Genomic DNA, 11,294 nt, shown 5'->3' with positions numbered 1-11,294 from the left:
TTGTGGCCGTGCATGAGGATATTAGGCATGAAAAGTCTTCCCATGGCCCTGTATAGCCACCAAACTCCAGAACCGTCGGTCTGATATCATCATTGTCACCCGATCTCACTGAACCTACTCCTTAGATGCCTCTGTCTAGCCACCACACTCAAGCAACATAATTTCTACGAAGCAGTTCGTTACCAGCAGCACAAAATTAAGGAAGAATTGAGTGGGGAGTGCCAAATTAGGAAGGAAAAAACTGAACGCCTAACATCATATCGGATCAGACGAATAGTGTGACGTGAATCCAATAGTCATCCGTTGGTCTGATGGGAAGCAAGGGATCACTAGTCTGATGCCTAGCGGTAGTTTTCTTGTTACTAGACCAGAAGTAGTAGTCAACTTATTTTCTTACTTTTAAGGTTCTTCTAACCTAATCTGAAAAATGGGGTACTAAGTCTATATCTGGATTCCAGAACCTCCTAATTTAAGAGAGATAAGTTGTACGACTTCTGCATTTACTTCAAGGGCATACTACAGATAGTACACATCTGGGTATCTGGAGGGTCATACTCATACACACCGCCAAGAAAAGAACATCCACTTGACTGACCTAGAATGCATATGTTTAAATTTGTATGAAGTGTTCTCTATCAAAGCAAGAATAAATCTAATATCCATGTTCCGTTGTTGATGTATATACGAAATGTCAACAACAATACTTCACCACCCACTTTATTCGACACACATTCCTTCCTAACATTGATTGTAGTCCCTCCGGCTCTTTTAAGTCTGCAAATAAGTTTTGTCCAAAGTCAAAGTATCTCTACTTTGAACAAACTTATAGGAATAAGTATCAACATTCACAATGACAAATCAACATTGCTAGATTCATTATGAAATGTAGTTTCATGGTATATATATTGGGTATTGTAGATTGTTAATTTTTAATGTAAATTTAGTCAAACTTTACAAAGTTTGACTTGACACCAAATCTTATACACGAAGTAAAAAGTACTAGAGGGAGTAATGTCATCTATGTCCTCCTCTATCCTTGGAGTAAATAGAAAAAAACTACCACATTTGGAATTATGGTTAAAAAAAGTACCACCTTCTTTAATTTCTCAAAAACCTACAACTATTTTGGTTGATTGTTCCAAAAAACACTAGTGACTGAATGGAGGGACCGCTGTTCAGCTTCATGTGGCAAAAAAGTCAACATCATTATATAAAAAGTTAAGTTGACTGTTATGACCGAGTGGGGCCCACATGTCAGCTTCTTCTCCTATGTCTCCATTCTCTTCTGTGTCTTTATCTTCTCCAGCACTGGCGCCTAGCCACCCACTCCTACTCTCAACCATGCTCCCCATCAAGCAGCAGCAACAGCGGGCGGCAGCAAGTAGCGGCGCGATAAGGTAGCGCGGCAAGCAGCAGCACGAACGACAAACAGCAGCGCAGCAAGGCAGCACGATGGCAAGCAGTATCGCAGCAAACGGCAACACGACAAGCAGCAATGCGGCAAGGAGCAGCACGGCCGGCACCACCATCGTCGGCGCTGCCATGGCCACAGGGACCTGATTGCTTTTTATAAAAAAAATATAGGGCCCCGGTTACTTTTTATAAACAAGTTACATGACCTGATTGCTTTTTATAAAAAAAGTTCGAGGGAGTTGATTGTTGTTATACCTTTTTGAAGGGACCGACATGTCGGCTCCACCTGTCATAACGGTCAAAACTAACGGTGTTGAGTTTTATGTTACGTCAGACCTGGCGGGTGAACCAGTGTTGTTATAATCATGGTTAAAAGTTAACGCTTTACCAGCTAGTGTTTTTTGAAACAACCAACTAATTTTGTGGTAGTTTTTTGAGAAATTAAAGAAAATGGTAGTTTTTTTTTGTAAACTTAGCCTAAAATATGGCAGTTTTTTGTTATTTACCCTCTATCCTGGGGACGTGAATTTTTGGCGCATGGTGCCACGCGATGCCGTTATCTTGGCCGTCCTTCTGCGCGTCGTGATTGCTACTTATTATAGCCCATTCGCAAATACATGGCACGCTAATTACCAGCTTCACGAATACGTTGTTGTATACACCAAGCCAGTGGCCCAGACAGCATTTATGTTCCTATGGAAACATGACCCACGTGACGGCCCCGGCGATGGCATAACTGCTCTCGCTGTTGGGTGGACATCATTGAGCGCGCACACTACCTAGTTGCTCGCACTTTAGATCTCCCCCAAGCCGTTGCCTGTGGAGGAACAGAGGGAGCAGTGGAGATGGATTCTTCACCGACGGAGATCAGGTTAGACCATCAAAAACACTATCTGATGCGTTGTTTTCTTTGCCTACGAGCGTACGCGCCCACCTGTGATGATATCTCGTTTGCCTCGATCTAGTGAGACGTTTGAGTTGCCATTCCACCCTGATTCAGTGGTTTTTGGAAGCCATTCGGGGTGGCTCAGCACACTGCGAGAGGTGACTGAAGATGACCCAAGTGGTAGATTTGCAGATTTGTTAGATTTTGTTGAGGTTCGTCAAAGAATAGATATTATGGATTCAGACGAGAAGAACGTTGAGATGGCAGAGAACAGATATGTAGCACTTGATGATAAAGTTGGCTTGATCTTATAAATGTTGCCATGTCATCCGTTTCAGGAAAAGGAGGGCTGGTTGCATTGATGGTGTGCATTTAAACGAATGTCGGTCGATGTGAATTGACATTTCCGTTGGGTGGGTCGGGCGCATGCGTGGGCAGCAGGGATTTATGACATCTCTGTTGTCTGGTGTATTGACATTTGTTTCGTGATTAGGGGTCCACTAATTACGTACGGGTCGATTACAACTTGCCAAAACGCTGCTGCATGCACACAACGGGTCCTTAAAATTTTATTGATAGGTCAGCTCGCAGCCTGCGTGAGCAAGCATAGTGCACTAGCGGATACATGCATTGCATAGAACACGAAAATCATATGAAAGACTACGTCAGTCCCTACGCAGAGGCCAGCAGGTTCACGAGACCCAGCATGAAAATGTTCTTCAACAATGCCTGGTTCTATTTGATAAGTGATATGTGGCGATGGACCGATGCGTGCGAAATCATATGTTCTCCCACTTCCAGAAACTGCAGCCTCCATGCTGTGACAAGAAGAAAGATTAGCACGGCGTGGAGAAGATGGAGGCATCTGGTTGGCCATGTGGTGGGGAGGTGGTATTGAACAACTCTGGGACATGGACGAGCACATGCTTTGAAGCTCCGGCAACACTGAAAGGAATGGAGAAGGAGAACAAAAGAGAATGGCAGCACAAGCAAGCAAGCAGGTTGTTAAAAAGACTGAGAGGAGCATCAAAGCCTTTGTGGCCGAGGTGTAATCAACGCGTGTCTCGTTCCCGCGTGGTGCAGCTAGCACTGCGGTGTGATCAATGCGCCTATCGTTTCAATGTGGGAGTTTGCCTTGTTGGCCATTTACTGGGGAAGACAGAGGCAATACAAGACCTATACGCTGACCAGAAAACGTTATACCGTATTGATGTATTGGAGCAGCACGAATCACGTGGCAACGAGTGGTGATAGATACCGACCTCGCATGGCTGCATGTCCACCTGCGATTTATCACTATCCTCGCCTCTAATAACTCATGGTGTAAAGCGTCTGTCTCTTAAAATTGCAGGTACCCTTTTTCAGGTTTACTTTGTTTTTTTTTGTCTCGCCTTTTTTAATATAAGTGGTTCGCCTAGCCTCGTTGCCTCCCCTTATGTGTCCACCATGCACTTTATGTTTTTGCTTTTGCTAGCTCATTAGCCCAACCGTTCATGTCATCGGTAGAGATGGGAGGTATTGGGACATAGAAATGAAGACGCCCTGTTACAAGTTGATACCCTTTAATTAGCTATAATTATGACAGCACAGGTTCATTTTGCTTGTATCCACGAGAAGAAGCTGGTTAGGCTTGTTCTGCTAGTGGCTACTGAGTTTTTTCATAGTAAGCAAAGGATGGGGACCTATGATCGAGTAACAGATGGCGTTGGCTGGAGTCGCTGATGGAGATTGAAAGGTAGCCCAGGAAGTTAAATGTTGGAGGAGAAGAAATATTATGTATAAGTTCCTGATACTTTAGCCTGTGAAAAATAAGTGCCCACAGCCGTGGTGGGTACAAGTGAACTGTGTAATCGGCTACTTCGTTTTTAGTTTGCTGTTGGTGGCGCCTCCTGTATGAGGTTGTCCAGGTGTTGAAAATTCAGTAATTTTTCAACATTATTAGTCTCTCTATCATTGCCACATACTCCTTCCTGCTTTATTCGCACGTGTTCCTAGTTTATTTTTTACTTTCATCAAAAGAGAAAGAAGACATATATCACTCGGACCAGAACTAAAAAACCGCTTTAAAATAAGAGTGTAAATAACTAAAAACCATAAACAAAAATGGAAAAGAAAAGTGTAACTTAACATACAAACACAATCGTCCATGTGCCAGCAACGACACATGCCACTAGTTGTTGACTACTGCACAGTGCCGCCTGATCTCCCCATCGCCACCGGTCTTGACTTCTATCATGCCCATCCTCATCATGGACCGTGCGAACACCTGGAAGAACACCTCTGGGGGGCCCTTGGCCACGCTCTCGACGTCTGCCCTTGCCGCGGCGTCAGTGATGAGCGCGGCGTCGGACTGGAAGAGTCCCTGGTGCTGGAGCAGGCCGTGGTAGTAGCTGAGGTCAAAGGTGAGGAAGCTCCCGGGGTCCATCTCGACGATGGTGGTGTTGTCCGTGGGTGTGGTGCAATTGGTTCGGCGGAGGCTGGCCGCATACTCGGCGTCCAGAGATGGGTCTGCGTCGCCTGGCCCACCGTGGCCGGTGAAGTTGTATAGCCGCTCGCTGAAGAAGTTGCAGTGCGAGATGCCGATGGTGTGCGCCCCTGTGTTGTATCGGTACATGATGCTCAGGTCAGGTGGTGAACAGAACACAGCATAACAAGTGCAAACTGCAAAGTTCAGTAATACGACAATGCTATGGCATATGGAGGACTGTCAACTTTCCAGGGAAATCTTGAGGATGTCCAGGAATGTACTAAAGCTAGCTAAACTACATTAGATGTGTGTCGTTTGAAAAACACATGCAGCTTTTTTTTTATCCGCAAATGCTTGAGGAGGATTTGAAGGGACCGTCTGTAGATGCTCTTAGCAGACTGACAGTAGCGTACAGGTCTCTAAATCATAACAGTTTGCCCATTAAGGTTTACTACATATAAATACATGCGAATCAATGACCTAAGATTGTAACTAAAAACTTAACAGACAGTGACAGAGTTGAGTCCAAGATGTCTTTGCGGGTTCATGTGTACTTGTACACTGTGCCGCTATTGTTTACATGTCATTGATCAACATATCGCCAACACATTTCACATTTTATCACGATCATGCCCCAAAGTTCCAAGCTAAATATATGTACTCCAGTAGTTAGCGACTTAGCATGTCAACATCCATGACCGTGCAGTGCAACAAATATAAAATCCGTGGAGCTAGTGGAGCTACAATGTGTATTGTTATTAGTCTGTCTGCTAGTTTCACATCTAATCAGCATCGACCAAAGTCTTAAACCACTAACATATATTTCCTCCGTTCTACAATCTAGTGCTTATAGATTTTTCCAAAAGCCAATTTTTACAAAGTTTGGTCAAGTTTAAACATGAAATTACAAATATATATAATTCCACACATATAAAATATGGAAATACGAGGTCATGGTGTATCTAGAAGTATGTATCTGGTATTCTAGATGTAGATAATATGCTCACCAAATTAAATAAAATTTGCAATGTTTGATCTAAAAATATATACACAGGCACTACGTTCTAACTATAGAATGCAGGTAGTACTGTTGGTGCTTTTGTAGAGCTGCACATAGTCGGCCAGGCGTGTGGTTCACTTGTGTTTTCTTTTTATCTTGGACACATCAGTTTCAGCAAGCAACAATGTGAAAATGGACACACTAGCCCTTTTTAAAAAACTTTAGCAAAAAATGAACCCAATCCAAAACGAATCACAAAATGGGGCTCAGGCGCCATGCTATCAAGCAATGATGCCCTAGCCTTGGGCATCATGCATGCAAGAGTGGGCTCTTTTTTGAAATCATAATGAATTGGGTTCATTTTATACCAAAATTTAAGAAAAGGGCCAGATTTGTCAATTTTCACCTCAATAACACCATTAGTGGTTGTCCTGTCATGTGACTATGTTATCTGAGTGGGAACTGGGTAGTAATGAGTAGGACCCTCTGGTAGCGAATATTGCAAATGGTGCATGGGTACCATGGTGCCCGTTTCCAAAAAGGTAATTCTACAACGTAAAAAAATTGTAAACACACACACACACACACATGTGTGTGTGTACTACTCCCTCCTTCCATCTATATAGGGCTTAATGCGTTTTTCGAGGCTAACTTTGACCGAAAGTTAGAGCAATAATATGGCATGCAACTTACACAAAGCAAAGCATCAAATTCGTATGTGAAAGGAGCTTTCAATGATATAATTTTCACATTATACATTTCATGTATTATTAATCTTGTCATTTTGTCAACAGTCAAAAGGCGGTCTTGAAAAACACATTAGGCCCTATATAGATGGAAGGAGGGAGTATATATGTATGTGCCGATTTCACCACATTTTACTTGCAAATGTGGCGTACAAAGAAAAGACAATATGAAATTTTAAATTGGCATTTTTTTCTTTTTGTGCCAGCATTTTTTGAAGTACAGCTTGCAAATAACATTTTTTCCAGAACTTTTTTCATGGATTATGTTTAAACTTTTAAATATGGTTTTTACTTGTTTCAAAAAAAGGGCACCATGGTGCCCGTGCACCATAACCTCGCACTCCCTCTGGTAGCTACCGGCTAGCTAGCTACCAGCTGTCTTGATCGAAAAATCATGAATCTAGCAAAGGACTTCGGTTCCGAACATAGTGCGTGGTGATTCTGAGCCCGAACTCCAGTGAGCTCGATCGGGTGAATAGTAAACTCCTAAATATTAATAAAAAACATGAATTTGTTTTGTGGCAAACAGTTATAAATGTTTTGAGCGCTCACAAAATTTCATTATCGAATGATATTCATGGAAGTAATGGCAAAAAAAATGATGCTCCAAAAGTGGTTTTTTCAAAAGCCTTTTAGAGTGCCGATTTATTTTTTGCCACAATTTCCACGAATTTCATTTCATGATGAAACTTTAAAGGCACTCAAAACATTCGTCAAAGTTTACCAAAAAAACTCAGAACTTTTTGAATTTGTTTTCAGTATTTCTGAATTTTACTAATCATCGTGAGCTCAAATGAGCTTGTAAGCGAAGATGACTTTCAGTTTCTCACTACTCACTCAACTATATGTCCAACCAATGTTTGCTCGAGTGCTTGTGCGTCACTAGTAAGCTTCACATCACCATCACCGTGCATGTATCGGGTGCCAATAATCGATAGGGACCGGCTACAGGTCAATAGTCTTAAAGAAGAAAACTTTCAGTCGATTATCCTTCTCCTGTATCAACCGTTCAATCAAGATTCAATAGACGTTGATCGTCTTCAACCTCAGACAGACACTGTTTCTCTTCTTCCTCTCTCTCTCACCCGCCGATCCAACCCAGCCCTAACCGCCGGCATCCACCGTCCGCGGTCGGTGGCACTCCCGTGATCTCCTCACCGCCAACCACCCCCACCGTTGGTCTTCCGCCGACCCCGGCCATCCCTTTGGGACCCCCGCCGAGTTTTTTCTCCGGCGAAGGCCCACCACCGCCCCACCCTAAACTCTAAGATAGATAATGGGATGCTGACGGCGAGCCCCTTCCTTCTCTCCAGTGAGGTCCTTCCTTCTTCTTTCTTTATTCAAAATTGATTGTCCCAAATTTGAAATTCGCTGACTGACATGTAGCTAAACTGTAATCGGTATGCCATGAACTCGGCTACTGATACTTAGTGCTCCCTCCGCTCAGAAATAAAAGATGTCTTGAATGAATAATTTAATGTGAACTATATACGAGCTGAAATGAGCGAGGAAACACACAAAACGTCTTACCTGAGAGCCAGACGAGGTCTGCGACGCCGAGGCCCTTGGCGCGGAAGGAGGCGAGGAGGTCGGTGAAGTTCATGGTGGGCGCCGGGAGCTGGTCCAGCGCCTCCTGCTTGATCGACACCCTGCCGTCGCGCCGCCCCGTCGGCACGCGCCAGAACGGCCCGCCCTGCATTTTTCTCGCTCATCGTCGATCAGTCACCGAGGCGCGCGTGTGCGCACGTGTATTCTATGTGTGTGTGTGTGAGGACAGTGCGCACGTGTATTCTATGTGTGTGTGAGGACAGGAAAGCAGAGCACTCACGATGATTCCGACGGCGTCGCGGGAGGCGAGCGCGAGGATGTCGGCGCAGGAGACGACGCCTGGACACTCCTGCTCGACGAGGGCCTTGACGCGGTCCAGGAAGTCGAAGCCGCGCAGCGTCAGGTTGGGGGCCGCGTCCTTCTCCGCCTCCCCGCCGCCGGTCGTCGCGTTCAGCAGCACCGACGCGTCACACCCCTGCACCAGCGCCATTCCGATCATCAGGACCCAGAACAAACACGCGCCGGCATTGCCGTCGCCGTCGCCGTGGACGGTGCACCTGACGAAAGAGCGTACGTAACGTACCCTGACGAAGCAGTCGTGGAAGTGGGTGCGGATGAGGGTGGCGGCGACGGATGGCTCCCGGGGTATTTGCTGCTCTACGTAGTCCTTCACGATCTGCTCTGCCCGCGGGCAGCTCTGCTCGTAGAACCCCTGCTGCAGCTTTCCGCCACGCTCCGCCGCCGCGACACCAACCGCCACCACGAGCATCACCAACACCAAAGGTGCCCCCGCCATTGCCACCACCACTAGCTTCTTCCCTCACTAGCTAGCACAATGCTCTCGAGTGGCGCGCGAGCGATGCCGTGCAATGCTCTGCTCTGTCTTGTAAGCCGCGGGTTTTGGACCGACGGATGGATTGCTTTTTAAATGGTCAGTTAATCAGTTCAATCATTAGTCAGCTCTAGATGTACTCCCCGCGATAAAATAGTACTAAGACTACTGGTATGCGTGGTGATAGGCTAGTCACAGTGGGAGTAACTTAACTAGTAACATAGGACACTCTAATTTATTTTGCTTATGTGGCAAGTAGTTAATAAAAAATGGTAACATCATTTGTTACTGTAACATAGCGTTGTTTAAGACAAAATGAGTCTACAAGCTAATAAATGAAGCCATCTATAATACTACTATTATGTTACTTTGAACTATGAAGGTAGTAATTTAGACTAGTATTATATGTATGACACTAGTATAAGTTACTTCCCACTATGACCAGCTATATAAACAACATGCCAGCACGTACGAGTGCAAACAAATGGAAGTGCTATTTGTCATCGCCAGGTGATATGTATTATCTTAGGTACGCCTACGACCGAATAGGCGTACCTAATCTTCCAGTAAAATAGTTTCAAATCTTTGAATGTGACAAAATCTTCTACCTCCTGTATTCATCAACGACGCGCCGTGAGAAAAGCTTTGCCACCACTTGGTCTCCGTCTCTGACCGAAACCGTTCCGAACCTGTTTTATAGGATACACCAACAGATTTTTGGCAGCACAATCTGATTCAAATCTGTGACTGATATGATAAGATAGTGGGAGACTTGTGTGAGATCTCACATCATGTAATGTGAGATCTATGAGATCGATCTTTTTGAAAAAATAAATATGTTCATTCTCAACAAAATTTGTATACACACATCAACATTTGATGTGCAACCTCAAAACGTTTAAGCTCCTAATTCAACTTACATTAATAGAAAGAAAAAAGACAAAATCAGATGGGAATAGTGTCAAAGTACTATTCACCCAAAGCTGCAACTATTCATATTTGAATTTGTCTTATTTGAACCCCTAAATGTATAACGTGTTTTGAGCTGATTTTTTTCGGGGTTGTAGACATACCCCACATGAATGTTGTCAAATAATTTCAGATTTTTTAAATGTCTAAATATGACTTTGTCTGGTTGATCTCACCGAAAAGTGAGATCTCATGCAAGTCTCCCACAGATAAGATAAATGATATTTTCTATTACTAATATAAGGTGCCGAAGAATAATCTGTTATTTGTAATAGGTGTTGGAGAACGTAGTAATTTCTAAAAATTTCCTACGCACACGCAAGATCATGATGATGCATAGCAACGAGAGGGGGAGTGTATCTTCATACCCTTGAAGATCGCTAAGCGGAAGCGTTTATCAACACGATTGATGTAGTCGTACGTCTTCACGATCCAACCGATCCAAGTACCGAACGCACGGCACCTCTGAGTTCTGCACACGTTCAGCTCGATGACGTCCTCGCCTTCTCGATCCAGCAAGACGGGCGAAGTAGTAGATGAGTTTCGGCAGCACGACGGCGTGGTGACGGTGTTGGTGAAGAACAATCTCCGCAGGGCTTCACCTAAGCACTACGGAAACTATGACAGAGGATAAACTAGAGGGGACGGGGTTGCCGGCACACGGTTTGGTGTTTCTTGATGTATCTTTGGTGCTAGCCCTGCCCTCTATTTATATGTTGAGCCCTGGGGTCGAAACTTGGAGTAAAAGCCTCCTCAAAGTCGGTTTTGCCCGAAAGGCAAGAGTCCTACACGGACTCCAGGGCTAGACGCCAGGGTTCCCGACGTCTACCCCCTAGACGCCAGGGTTCCTCGCGTCTAGCCTCTGGTCTCCGCAAAACTTCCTTTTGCACTTTCCAAAAGCCTCGTGGGCTTTCCCCTTTGGCCCAAATAACGTGTTCTCATACCCAAACATTTCGGGAAATATCCGGAACCCCTTCAGGTGAATTCCGGAACCCTTTCAGAGATCAAACACTATTATCCCATATATCATACTTTATCTCCGGACTATTCCGGAGTTCCTCGTCATGTCCATGATCTCATCCGGGACTCCAAACAATATTCGGTCACCGACATACATAACTCATATAATACTATATCGTCAATGAAATGTTAAGCATGCGGACCCTATGGGTTCGAGAACTATGTATACATGACCGAGACACGTTTCCGGTCAATAACCAATAGCGGGACGTGGATGCCCATATTGGCTCCCACATATTCTACGAAGATCTTTATCGGTCAAATCGCATAGCAACATACGTTGTTCCCTTTGTCATCGGTATGTTACTTGCCCGAGATTCGATCGTCGGTATCTCAATACCTAGTTCAATCTCGTTACCGGCAAGTCTCTTTACTCGTTCCATAATACATCATCCCGCAACTAACTCATTAGT

General features: G+C 44.5%; 1 protein-coding gene across 1 annotated transcript; it reads right to left on the bottom strand.

Moving 5' to 3' along the window:
* Window positions 1-4,252: 4,252 nt before the first annotated feature.
* LOC123161342 (peroxidase 39-like) lies at window positions 4,253-8,944 on the bottom strand. Its single transcript, XM_044579182.1, has 4 exons — window positions 8,644-8,944; window positions 8,341-8,535; window positions 8,043-8,205; window positions 4,253-4,894 (listed from the first exon to the last, which is right to left on the bottom strand). The coding sequence occupies exons 1-4, from the start codon at window positions 8,854-8,856 to the stop codon at window positions 4,470-4,472; spliced, it is 996 nt and encodes a 331-aa protein (XP_044435117.1). The 5' UTR covers window positions 8,857-8,944; the 3' UTR covers window positions 4,253-4,469.
* Between the last annotated feature and the right edge of the window lie 2,350 nt (window positions 8,945-11,294).

Source organism: Triticum aestivum, chromosome 7B (assembly GCF_018294505.1).
Source record: "Triticum aestivum cultivar Chinese Spring chromosome 7B, IWGSC CS RefSeq v2.1, whole genome shotgun sequence".
In the NCBI taxonomy this organism is placed as follows: Eukaryota; Viridiplantae; Streptophyta; class Magnoliopsida; order Poales; family Poaceae; genus Triticum; species Triticum aestivum.
This window is presented reverse-complemented; position numbering and strand designations above follow the sequence as displayed.